Source organism: Manis javanica, chromosome 5 (assembly GCF_040802235.1).
Source record: "Manis javanica isolate MJ-LG chromosome 5, MJ_LKY, whole genome shotgun sequence".
NCBI lineage: Eukaryota > Metazoa > Chordata > Mammalia > Pholidota > Manidae > Manis > Manis javanica.
Window position 1 is genome coordinate 42,897,254 of NC_133160.1, and position 13,515 is coordinate 42,910,768.

General features: G+C 39.4%; 1 protein-coding gene across 2 annotated transcripts in view; it reads left to right on the forward strand.

Moving 5' to 3' along the window:
* The window catches only part of MGME1 (mitochondrial genome maintenance exonuclease 1), a 27,746-nt gene continuing 14,231 nt past the window's right edge, over positions 1-13,515 (forward strand). Inside the window, exons 1-5 of one of the 2 annotated variants that reach the window (XM_017641222.3) lie at positions 2-157; positions 757-1,340; positions 4,812-5,031; positions 7,437-7,569; positions 7,944-9,097. In XM_017641222.3, coding sequence (XP_017496711.2) covers positions 827-1,340; positions 4,812-5,031; positions 7,437-7,569; positions 7,944-8,105 — 1,029 coding nt within the window. In that variant the 5' untranslated portion in view covers positions 2-157; positions 757-826 and the 3' untranslated portion in view covers positions 8,106-9,097. Of the gene's footprint in view, positions 158-756; positions 1,341-4,811; positions 5,032-7,436; positions 7,570-7,943; positions 9,098-13,515 lie in introns of those variants that run through there. The other variant, XM_073236958.1, reaches the window with a different exon arrangement.

Here is a 13,515-nt window from a genome sequence, read left to right on the forward strand (position 1 = left end):
AAGGTTAGGGGCGGGGCGTGCGCGCCGCAGTGCTTGCTGGGACTGCCGTGCCGTGGGTGGAGCCTAACTCGAGACCAAAGCGCGGGACGGACGAGAGTACGAGTCCCAAGAGGTCGTTTGCGCTCTGGGAGTTACGCGGAGCGTGGGGGCTTCCAAGGTACCTGTACCTGCCATAGGCTGGGCTTCATTTAAATCGGCTCTTTCCTAATCTCAACTCCCACCCGAAGGGCCCCAGCGGCCCTGTCCTCCCCTATGGCGGAGAAGGAGGCTGCCTTCTGGGGATCACTGGTGGGCGCTGCTGACCACCTCTTACCAGCTCGGACCTGACGGGACTCTTCCGAAGTTCGATTTCCACGTCTGTAAAATGGTGTTTCAGTAATGCAGGGGGTGAAGGTTAAATGAAAAATCTCCACACGGAATACTTAGCAAAGAACCTGGTGGTTAGGGATCTAGTTAACTGTTGTGGCCACTGTAGAACGGCTCGACCCGTTTTCTTTGTGTCTCACGTCTCCCTAAGTGTCACGTTTCTTAGGATTGAATACTGGGGACCTCTTGCCCCAAACTGTCTACTCTTGCGCATTTATTAAGTACTGTTCCTTCTGGTATTGATGAGAGTCTGGGAATAGCGTTGTATAAACTCTTCAAAAAAGATTATTGAACACAATTTAAATGTGCAATATCATACTAATGCAGGTTTCACTTTGGTAGTTTAAATATTTAACATTTGGTATCTAACATCCCTTTTCTCTTTAATAGAAATGCAAAAATAAAAAAGGCCCTCTTACCTTGCAAGTCGACTAGAGGGAAGTGAAAAAAATATCTAGAGATGAAGGCATTTCAGACCATCTGCAGGCAGCTCAGAAGTTCCACGGGGTTTTTTGTAGAACCAACCCGCCATGTGTATTTCTCCACTTCTGCTTACTCGTGTAGCCGGAAGAAAAAATTGAACCCTTACGAGGAAGTGGACCAAGGAAAGTACTCTGCTATAGTACGGTCTGTCTTGTCATTCAAAGGCCGTGCTCAGACTCCAGAATCATTGTTCGAGGAAGATAATTTACTCTATGGACCTTTGAGGAAGTGTAAACCCCCAAAGCAAGCTGAGGAAGCAAGAGTTCCAGGAAACTGGTTTCCTCTCCTCAGTTCAGAGAGAAACGTCAAACCAAATGCAACAAGTGAGCCTACACTACCTTTGAAAATCCCTCTGCAAAAGACGGTGACCCCAAGTGTGACCCGGGTCCTTCAGCAAACCATGACATCAGAACAGATTTTTTATTTGGAGAGGTGGAAACAGCGGATGACTCTGGAATTGGGAGAGGATGGCTTTGCAGAATATTCTTCAAGTAATTTTCTCAATCCTGGTTCTGTATGGTTACTATGTTTTCCAGAATATAGAGCACCAGTGTCAAAAGAACGAGGGTTTTTTTAACTTTAACTAGTGAGGAACTACTTTCAAATGATAATAATTAGCATTAAATAGCACTTAAGTATATTACTCAATCCTTATGACAGCCCTGTGAAGCATAGATACTATTAGCCCCATTTCACAGATGAAACTGAAGCACAGGTCAAATACTTTGACTAGATGATTTATAAAGTTTATAAGCTACGAACTCACATAAGAGAATTTCCTGTTTTCTTTGAGTATGGAAAACAATCACCTGATAATGAAATTATAGTTGTTTGCTAGGCATTCTGTTCAAAGTCTAGTAAATAACTCCCCATCCTACTTACCACCATTAACTGACTTAGACATTTAAAGACTGGCAATAAGCAAGAACACATATCTGTATTTAGATCTTGGTAAATTGAGATAATCAGATGCACTTAATTAGTAACTGGGATTAAATAAACTTTAGCTTTCAACTCCTAATTTACCAATTTAGCCAAGTGAGAATAGCTTCCTTAAAACATTACATTCTAAAGCAAAATGAAAGACCATTGGCACAAGTGAATTAGCTGGTCCCATCAGGATTATATAGTCGTCTTCATGTTAAAGCTAAATTTTACATTGATTGTTCCTTAGCCTATGCTTCCCATGGAGCAGTACATGTACCCCTCGTGGGTACATGTTAGTATTCGTTGGTACACAAGCATTTTAAGAGTAATGCACTTATTTTGAGCCATCTTAGCAAAACTTGTATGTGGGTAGGTCATAGTAAATATATGATCACATGTGATTTAAAGAAAAATAGTTATATAGGTGGCACCAGATATGGGAAAATGGTCAAGGACGTAGCCCCTTATAAGATCCCTCAGCCGTGTGCAGCAAGGAATATATGCGGGGACTAACTGTCTTAATTAGTAACAACCACCAAACTCCGTTTTCTAAAGCAACATTTAAAAAAAAATTTTAATGGCATCTTAAGTTTTTTATTTGTACCACTGGAGTTTAGAATTTACATTGCTTACTCATGGGAAGTTGTTTGGATTTTTCCTTAAACTAGGAATGTCACAGCTCATGGGAATCCTGAAATTAGTGATAATAAAGGTAAAGGCAGAGACCTGCTGGGTCAAGTGGGAACCTAGTTCTGTAGTTCTTGGCACAAAGGAGTGCTCTGGTGTCCCCCTTTGTAAAGGACAGGAACTTCTGTTTGGAATGTGAATGAACTTCACAACCCCAGGCAAAAAGAATACTGTAATGGTTTTCCTTAGGCTACTTTGTCAATCCAGGCTACTACCATGATGTGTTTTTCAGTTAACTCTGGATAACCTTGACAAACGGGTGGAATCACTTTTTTTTCTTAAGGAGGCGATCATAATCACATGCAGGTAGGTGTCATGACCCCATCACCGCCAAAAAGAAAAAAACAAAAATCACGTTGTAGCGCACTTAATAGGTCAGGAGAGACATTTTTTGAAATACTGAATTAATAAATTCCCTTCCGCTTGGTCTTACCAAAGGCAGGAGCAGAGAGATGTGCCCAGAGCTGGCATTCTCAAACAATTACCCAAGCATCAGTTTATGTTTTAAAGATTGCCAAAGATAAAAGTCTGCCTTACTCTGATTTACATTCAAGTGATCATAGTGGAAAGAGTTGGGGTTTATTTTTTTCAGCTTTTTGCTACACTGATTGTTTATTCCTAAAATGTTACCCGTCTTTCCAGTTACATAAGTCAGGACTATTCATGACATTTTTTTTAATGCACTTATATTCTGGACCTTGAAAATGGTTCCTTTTCATACCTTTAATTTACTGAGTGAATACTCCAACTTGCTGTTATCTGCAATAAGTCATGAATCTTTTTAAATTTAATTTCACAAATTGATTCATGTTTAATGTTTTTGAGCCTTGAAATCTAAGAGATCCTGTAATCTACATTCCAATGTTTATTGTCTCTTATATGCGAAGCATTTAGCCAGGGGTGAAGCAGTGGGGAATGAGTTGTGTATTTGCTTGGCAGTTGATAAAGCAATTTTTTTCTTCCTGTTTTCATCATGTTTATGTTCTGCTTCATTAGGCTAGTCTGTAGGTGAAATGCTGTACTTCTTTTCTCTAGGTTTTAATACTATCAGCCTCAAATTTCTTGTAATCTTCATGTGCTAATAATAAGTCCAATTGAGCCAAGTAAATTGGGAATAGAATAACCTAGTTCCTCAACTGAATTTCATGTAACTCTCCAAGTAATTTCTGGGAAGCATTCCATTTTTTGCCAATGGTACAACTTACCTTTCAAAATCTTTGTAAAAGGCACTTGACCAATGTCATCTCGTTTGATATAACTTCATTTGATGAGATTGTTTTCCTTATTTTCTGTGTGTCTGTCTCCAAGCATGAGTATTTCCTACTCAGTTTCTGTTTGTATCTAAATGATGGTCCCTGAATTTGCCTCCCTGGCTCTGCTGTGTGGTGGACTGGAATAGACATGGACTCTGGTACCAGGCTGTTGGTACAGCTTTTAGCTTTTGGGCAAATTAACAGCACTGTTGAGGCCTCCTTATTCATTAAAGTAGGGGTAACAACCCTTAACTTGCTAGATTGTTGAGTTTGAAAGTTAGATAGTATTAATGCCATGGCCACTGCTTAGTGCAACAATGTCCTTTCTCTCCTTCCCATATTAAGAATCAAGTGAATACATAGTATACCTTGCATCTCTTGAATATGTTTATGTTCTCTTAAAAGTGTAGAGATATACAAATACCAGTCATTATGTCATACACCTGATACTAATTAAGGTATGTCAAAAAAATTTTTTTAAGTGTATGAGGAAGAAGATTCAGGACAGAGCAACTGTCTTAGGCTGTTCTAGCCCTAAAAACAGAAAAAGTGCAGAAAAAGAATGCCACACATTTTTTCACTCCCATCCCCAGTCCCACAACATCTAAGTTGTTTTTTTTATTTGTATGTGCCTTGCTTTTTATTCCTTGCCAGTCACTAAACCTGTTAGTAAAAGGATTTCCCCACCTATGTTAAGTTTTGGTTGTAAAAAAAATTTAAACAGAAGTACAGTTCCCTAAGTGTCTTAAAATTATTTATCACAACCAATTAACTTACTAAAATGGATAGATAGATTCATAGAACCATACACTAGGTATGGTCCTTAAACCCCCAGATCTTTAATTCTAGCTTTGGCCTAATTGTACTAGAAATACTTCATTTTGATCCATTTTATTGCCTATGCTATTCTAGTCCCTTTAGTTTTCCAAGTGCATTCTTAGGTGTCACAAGAGGCTAAAATGTGATATCTTAGGAGCTGTCACTTAAAGATAACTCTTGTGTAATTTTTAATTTTATTCAGAGTCTTTTAGAAAGTATTATTTTGTAATACTTTGGTTTTTTCTTTGTCCCCTTTCCCCCTGATTTTCTTTTCAGACATATTTTTACAAGGGAAACGGTTCCACGAAGCCTTGGAAAGCATACTTTCACCCCAGGGGAACTTAAAAGAGAGAGATGAAAATCTCTTCAAATCTGGCTACATCGAAAGTGTCCAGCATATCCTGAAAGATGTCAGTGGAGTGCGAGCTCTTGAAAGTGCTGTGCAGCATAAGACCTTAAAGTATGTAGGTCTCCTGGACTGTGTAGCTGAGTATCAGTAAGTATTACATTTTTTCCATCAAAGTGTGGAGGTAAATTAATGCAGAGTGAGACAGATAGATGGTGCCGGTCATACACTACTTTTTCTCTTAACTCCTGCTTTAAGGGGCAGCCTCTTAAAGTCAAAACCTATGTGATACTGTAAAATAATTGGGCATGGGGTGGAAGGTTATCATGGATACAGGAGGGAAGAGCCACATAATCCATGTAAATCTTTGTTTCAAAATCAAAGTATTTGGTGGAGAAAAGGTATAACTTCATTATCCCTAGGATAGCCTGTTTCTGAACATGTTCCTCCTTCCCCTTTCTCTCAGGAAGGTACTAAGCATAAGATCCAGTCTGATTTTTGCGTTTTCTGTCCTGTTTTACTAAAAATATCACCTTAATCTATTGGACCTGAAAATCAACTCTTCCTGCCTTTCTGGCAGTGTTTGACATGGGTAGCAGCTCCAAGCTTTACTAAAGCTTCCTGTAGTTTCTAAATTGCTGCTGTTACTTTTTTTTACCACTTACTCCAGATTTGAAGGATAGATAGAACCTGCAGATACCCCTATTTCGAAAAAAAAAAAAACTTGAGCAGTACAACAGGATGGGGTACAGGGTAGGATCTGTCAGTGTAACCCTTGGAGATCTAGTTAAAATTTGTTTTAAGAGAATGACAGACTATTCATTAGTGTGGAAACTGTTTAGGCCACCTAACAGTTCTGTGCCATAGCTGCCTCAACTGAGAAGTGCCCTGTGTGCCTAGAAATTTAATGTGTAATTTTTTGGCGCCATGAAATCATTTCTACCTCAGGCCTACAAGAAGTTCCTGACACCAAACACTTTCTGTAGGGATTATAAAATATGCCCACAGTGCTGCTGTTTATTGGTTTTTTGCTCTTTAAGTGAAGAGCATCAACATTGAAATGATGAGTACTGAACATTTGTGAAACCAAGGTTTTAGTACCATCATCTCTTACAGAACATACTTTCAGTTTTTTAGATACATGCCCAGAAGTGGAATCACTGGATCATTTGGTAATTCTATTTTTAATTTTTTGAAGAATCTGCTGTGCTGTGTTCTGCAGGGACTTATACCATTTTATATTCTCACCAATAGTGCTCAACAGTTCTAAATTTTCCCCATCCTCACCAACACTTGTCACTTTTTTTTAATAGCGGCCATCCTAATGAGTATTAGGTGTAGCTCATTGTGGTTTTGATTTGCATTTCCCTAATAACTAGTGATGTTGAGCATCATTTCATGAGCTTATTGGCCATTTGTATATCTTCTTTGGAGAAATGTCTATTCAAGTACTTTGCCCATTTTTCAATTGTGTTGGTTTTTTGTTGAGGTTCAGGAGTTTTCTGTATCAGATAAATGAGTTGAAATGTTTTCCCCATTCTGTGGATTGCCTCAGTATCTTGATACACAAGTTTTTAAAATTTTTCTGTAAACCAATTTGTGTATTTTTTCTTTTGTTGCCTATGCCTTTGGTGTTATATCCAATAAATTATTGCCAAATTCAGTGTCATTATGCTCTGGCCCTGTATTTTCTTCTAAGAGTTGTATATAATTTTAAGCCGTATGTAAAGTAAGGTCATAGATCCACTTTGACTTCATTTTTGTGTATTTCAGTCCTAAATTATTTTAATGACTGTAGCTTTGTAGTAAGTTTTGAAATGAGCAAGTGTGAGTCCTCCTGTTTTATTCTTTTTCATGTTAAGAGGAATGACTGGTTATTTCACTGAAAAATAGAAGTGGCAGGAATTTTTATTTTCCCAGTATCCCTAGTAGTGAACTGTCCTACCCTTGTATAAACTTTTAAGGCAAGGACTAGGTTTTCTTATTTGTATTTTTGTATATAGTTGGTGACTATTGAATGCTGATGGATTTGAGCCCCAGCTTTGGTTTATGACCAAGATATTTCTGAGGCACCATGATGCTTATCTTTTATGATGCAGACTCTGCTACTGGTCTGTTGAGGTTTATTCTGATAGACATTTGAAGCAAAATCAATTAAGATAATAATGGATGTAGTTTCAATTCCCCTGTCAACTGTTAATGGAAAGCAGGCCATGGAGGTCCAAAGGAATTGGAGAAAGTTTAGAAACTGAAACCATGGAAGGTTGTTTCCACCACGCTCAGGGGGGCCTGTGCCTGTAGCCCTTATCCATGCACTTTGGGAAGCATTTTCCATGACAGACCCATTACTGACCTGAAAAATGAAAGAGAACATTTCTAGTTCCCTTTCTAATCCTAAGAAATAAAGCTCAGGGGAGCTGTCTCTTTAGAATATGGAGAAAAGAAGCAATGGTCATTAGGTGACAAGTCATAAGTTGTATGTAAAAGACTTTAACTTAATAGAGTTTCTCAGTTCAAACTATTACCTACAAAGACCTCCTTTGGTTTCTTCTAAGGGGCAAGCTGTGTGTGATTGATTGGAAGACATCAGAGAAGCCAAAACCTGCTATCCGAAATACATTTGACAACCCCCTGCAGGTTGTGGCATACATTGGTGCCATGAACCATGATACCAACTATAACTTTCAGGTCAGGACACAGCCTCTACTTAAAGCTTTGCTCCATGCTTGTTGATAGCTCAAGTCCTTACAGTTTTTATTCTGTTTGTATCCCACTGCTTACTGTGTTCCTTGTCCTTCCACCTTCAAAAAGCACTTCCCCCCCGTTGACCTGTGTTTTTTGTTGTTAAGTTCTTTAGTAGTCACAGTCCATTCTTCAGTGTCTTATACTCTCACCTTTGTGTTCTTATATGTCCTGGCACAAGGTTTCATCAGCCCATCCTAGAAACTGAGGGGCTGTTACTGTAGATTGTTTTGTTCTGAGTTTGCCCTGGAGTAAGAAGGAAATGAACCTAAACTGGTCCTATTAAAGAAATATTGGAATCACCCTATGTTTCTTCCTAGGTTCAGAGTGGCTTAATTGTGGTGGCCTACAAAGATGGATCCCCTGCCCACCCACATTTCATGGACACAGAGCTCTGTTCCCAGTACTGGGTTAAGTGGCTTCTTCGACTAGAAGAATATATAAAACAGGAAAAGAGCCAGAATATTCAGAAATCAGATTAGGGAGCAGGACACTGTTTGGGAACATTCAATACTTTCTCACAGTTTGGGAAGATTTATTGCAGTTTGCTGTAGAAATAGAGATGCTACAGAATCTGAGAGCTACATTAACATGAGTGAAAATATTAATTTGTTGGAATTTATTGCAACCAAAAAGCCAGAAAAATTTAAAGAGCTGGATTTATGCATGTAAAAGACTAAGTATGCTCCCTCTGACTGTCACATACTTGAAAAACCAGCAGGCAGGTCAGCACAGTGCAGGTGGCTCTTGGGCTCCCCCGTAGACCTTTCTCTGACCTAGGCAGGATGCCCAGTCTTTGAACTGAGATTGGAAGGCAGTGAGGCTTGGTAAGCCAAGCATTTCCTCTGGGTACACTAGGAGGAGAAGGAGCCACGCATGCCAGGGAGTGTATGGAAGGAGAGTGCACATCACCCAACTACTACTGCCAGTGCAGTTTCCTTACATTCTTTTCTATTTTGAGGTAGTCTGTATATTTTATTCATAAGAGAAAGCTTCCATTTAACATATTTGAAAAATAAATACATGGTTCCTTAGTTTATATAAGCATTGCTGTCTGGAAAGATAGAGTATATTCACCATGTCACTGGCAGTATCCCTTGGCATGCCACTTAACTGCCAAAAGTAGCCAGAATCCCAGTCTGTAGTCGTAATTACAGGGATTCTAGTAGTTATATTCTGGTTTGAATCAGTGGGTCATGTACATAGAGAAAATGTCATTTATGGGATCTTTCAGCTGTGAAGAAGAATAGTAAAATCTGAATTTTCTGTGTTTGGTAAGTAATAAAATTTATTAGTTGTCACTGGGTTCAGGAGCCCTAAGTGCCCGAGACAGCCCTAGAAAAAGGTTCCCTGTTTTATGGATTGGGTTAGCATTTAAGTTTCAGTTGCTGTCTTCAAATAGTAGAGCACTACAGTCACTTTTTATCTTTTATTAGCCATTAATTATAAGAAATACAAGGTGTGAGTAAAATAATGAGGCTTGTGGTTTTATTTAAATGTGTGTGTGTGTATATTGAATACTTTCATAGACCTGGAAATTGTTTAGATTTTGTTTTAGAAATTCAGAATTTTAGCACTGGACTAGTAACTTTGGTATGTGTTCTATGTCAATGCATATGAGAAGGAGGTGTTCTCAACCATTGTCACCCAGCATGCAAAATGAGATTCCAATAGAGGAGGAATTGACTCAATACACTTCTGCATTTTTTTCAAGTAGCATATATTCCTTTAGCCTATAATTTTCAAAATCAAAAATCAAGTGAGATAATTAAAAGTTGTATCAGCAGATTTTGTCACACTGCTCTAAAACGACTCATCCTAGATTTAAGAGACTAGACCTAGCAAGACCTCATTAGTAGAGTTCTCTTGGGTTAATATCAATGCACCTTGGACCCGTCACTTTGTGCCGAGTCTCAAGCTAACAGGAGTTACAGAAAAGACCCTCAGAGTCTGACCAGAAAGACATGGTTGGTATGAAAACAGTGTAGGCAAATCCCTGAGCAGGCATCCCTGAACTACACGAGAGCACACCCATTTCTCACTACAATCCTGATATCTTTCAGATCTCATTAACTAAAGGCTTTTCAATCCTCTGAGAGGGATGTCAGTGGAAAAAGTTATTTTCTTGATACTAAGGCATAAGAGGAGAAAGCCAAATCTGAGTTTCTAAATGAGTCATAACTTTTCAAGAATTACCATGTTTGTTCTAATTTTTGGATACCACCTGTCCCACTAAATGATATGGCATATTAAATTCCAGCAAAATGAGACAGGATTTGCCACAGGGAGAGATTTTCTAATTGAAGATGATGGAAATATTGTTAAAAGGTATAAATTGCCTTGCTGAAAAGGCTTCTTGAGCTTTGAGACAATCATTAGATTCAAGACAATCCACATTTTTCCTTGCAGTTCTACACACTCATTAATTCACTTAGCAGCTGAAAAAAGCTCCTAAGCTGGCACTAAAAACCAATTTTCAAGTTTTTCCAAAAACATTGCACTTTTTTCCCCCTCAGACTTGGCCTCTTGCTCTGAGAAAATTAACCTATAAACCTAACAGTTCTAGGAAAACTTGTCAACACATGACCTAGGGTTTCTTATATTGCCCTGCTAAATACAGAAAGAGGGTTAGTCATAAATAGTGTTTCTAGGTAACTAATTTGCCTACTGGTTTTAAATGAAGTTGGAGAGGAGTAATTTGTTTTATTATTGAGTCTTCCCACCTAAGCAATTAAACATTTAGTTATAACCTACCTTACCTGCTCTCCCTGCCCTTTCCCGCCAAAAACAAAACAAAAACTGAAGCAAGGAATAGTAAAAACTTTACTTTTAAAGACCTCAGTGTTTGGAGCTAGTGCTCTAAAAAGCATGTAAACCAATCACTAAGGCAGAACTGGCTTCCTACCGCCTTCCTCCCCTTTCCCTCCCCTTTCCAGCCTCAGCAGCTTAGAGTTAAGCAAAGCAATGGTGAGGTGCTTCTGCTGAAAGTCTAACCAATGAGCCTCCTAAGTTACTGATACCATAGAAGAGAGCTAGAGAAAATCTCTTGGGTAGTTACCCTGATGGAACAAAAGGTTTGTATGTTGCCTTGACAACAATTGTCAGGTTCGAGTGATGCATTTGTCAAGATCCAATGATAAAATGATGTCTGGGTTAGAATAGGGTTTGAGTGTTTTCCTTTTTGCTCAAGAGAGCAGCAGTAGGTAGACAAAATAATACTGATAAATGTAAAAGCCCTTGTCTTCAATTCCCTGATCCCATTTATGTCTCTCCCAAGACAAGCACTGTCTTAAGTTTGGTGTGTATCTTTCCAGCATGTCCTTTTATAGTTTTACCACCTGTGGTCTCCATGAATTATATGTGGTTTTGCTTTCTGTATTTTTTATTTTTGCTTTCTTTGTTTCAACGTTAGTTTTGGCGCTCTATCCATTCCTAGATCTAGTGCATAGCTTTTAACTGCTCTGCAGCTTTACTGTCTCACTAATGGGCTGTTAGGCTAACTGATGTTTCGCAACTACAAAGAAAGCTGCAGGGAAAAGACAGCATCATGTGTGCATGTGTGTGTGTGTGTGTTTCCAGTATACACGAAACACATGCAAGTAGTGGAAACAGGGTAATAGTGCTCTGACCTTGAGCAGGTTACCTGACCTTTATGTGCCTGAATTCCTCATTGGTAAATTGGGGGAAATAACAGTGCCTACTTGTTAGAGGTGTGAGAGTTAGTTAGCACTTAGGACAGCACTTGGCACCTTATGGGAACAAAATAGACGTTAGCCATCAAACCTATACACATCCCACGATCAAACCTGTACACATCTTTGCTGGGTCACAGCATGAACATTACTGACAAATTCCTCTCTGAAATAGCAATACCAACTCTCTCTACACCCGTAGTTTCTGAAATTTCCTACTTTTCCACATATTCACTAAGAGACGAGTTTCAAGACTTTTTTTTTTTTTTTACCATCACGATGGGGTGAAAACAGTTTGTTTTCACTTGTTATTTTGAACAGTATTATTCCTAGAATAAAGTCTGCTCTCAAACGGTATTGCCATCTAGTGGTAGGAAAAGTAGGCTGCATTTACCGGGCAGAAGCCAAATGCCGGTGCACCTAATCATTTGCATGTCTAGGGGTAATTTGGGCATTTTAGTCGCTACCACAGGTCTGGTTTGATGTAAAGCCACTGCGTGAGGGTTCTGTTATCTTCCCACCTCTGTTAGGCAGTTTATGCTAGTCTGCCCTTTTCCCGTATGGCACAGAGACCCGCCTGCACAGCCCCACGCGACCCCATATCTGAATGCATCGAGGTCACTGGCTCCGTAAAGAGAAGTGAGATAAATTAGAACGAGGCTATTTACAAACTGGCAGAAGCCTGCGGCTCCAAGCAGGGCGGGCTTTCCTTGAGTGATCCTAACTCCCCTGGCCAAGTTCACGCATCAGTGCCCTTCTCTCAAACCACCACAAAGGGCTGAGCTGACAGTCTCAGTTGTTTTTCCAAACAGGGGCTTGTACTGTCTGCTATGAAGACTTCTAAAATCACAGCCTAAAAAGATTTAAGAGTGCATGAAAATGTTAAATATTAATCATCAAAGAAATAGGTACATTTTAAAAGATCTGTATAAGAATGTTCCATGAAAAATAAGGGTGCAAATAAAGTGATATTGTCAAAATGCTATATAACATGTCTTTAAATAAGTACCATCACTAAATTAACGGGCTATTAAGGGCCTAAACAACAAGCAAAAGTCAGCCGTAATAAGAAACATCTCTTCAGGTTGATCCAGACTATGTCCCACAGCACCAGGCTCATGACTATTTCAAATCTATCATTAGTGCTGATGACTTTGCCTAAAATAGCTTCCCTTCCTTCCCTTGTTCAGCCAAATCTTTTTTCTAAGTGCTTGGGCCTGAACCCCAAATCTACCTAATGTCAGTCTTACCAACAATGCCAGAAAAGAGATGGTGTAGTGCAGAGAGTAGGAGTCTCAGAAGCAGGCAGACCTGGGTTCAAGTCCTAATCTTGCAATGTTAGGTGAGTCATTTCACTTCCCTCTGCCTGTTTTTCATCAGTAATTTGAGGATATCACTGACCCCAGTGTTGTCTGAACAATTAACATGGGGAAATGTGTGGACAAGGGTGGAAGGGGAGTGGGCACTGGGCAAATCTTAGTTCCCTCTACCTTGGAACTGACTTCAGCTGGACAGATAAGCAACTTTGTACTGCTTACTTAATGAACTGTCCTACATGTGGATGCTTCCTTTTTCCATTACCATAGTCAGCACTTAAACTTAAGGTGGAGGTGTGTTTAAGAATCAAAGACAGGCAGTTACCACGGAACATGATAAAGAAGACAGGTGGTCACAAGCTGAGAGACCTGGGTATGTCTTAATTCAAAATCAAGAAAGTAAAAGAAATAGACCAAAGCCCCACAGAACAGTTTTAAAAGAGGTAAGTGGAGGGACAAACAACAAAGGGAGACTGCCCTTCCCCAAAACAGCAGAAAAAGAGGTGGGGATCAGAATGGCCCACCAACAACATTATTATGATTAGTTCTGGCTAGCCCTTTGCTAATAGTCTGTGGGTTCACCTGTGAGCTCCACAAACTGAAAGGTATATGTAGAACTAGAGGAGAGCCAGATAGTGAGTCAAGACATAAAATGGGACTCATGAGGCAGGCCAGAGGACAGGATAGTACAAAAAGCACAAGGCTGTGTGTTAGAAGCTAATCCATCCATTCAGCCAACACTTAATAATGAGTGTCTGTTTTGTGCCAGCTTATGCAAGACACTGATACAAGACAGAGATGGAGTTTACAGCCTAAGGAGGGACAAACAATAAGTAAAAACAAGAAGTAAAAAAATTACAGATTGAGAAGTACCATGAAGGAAC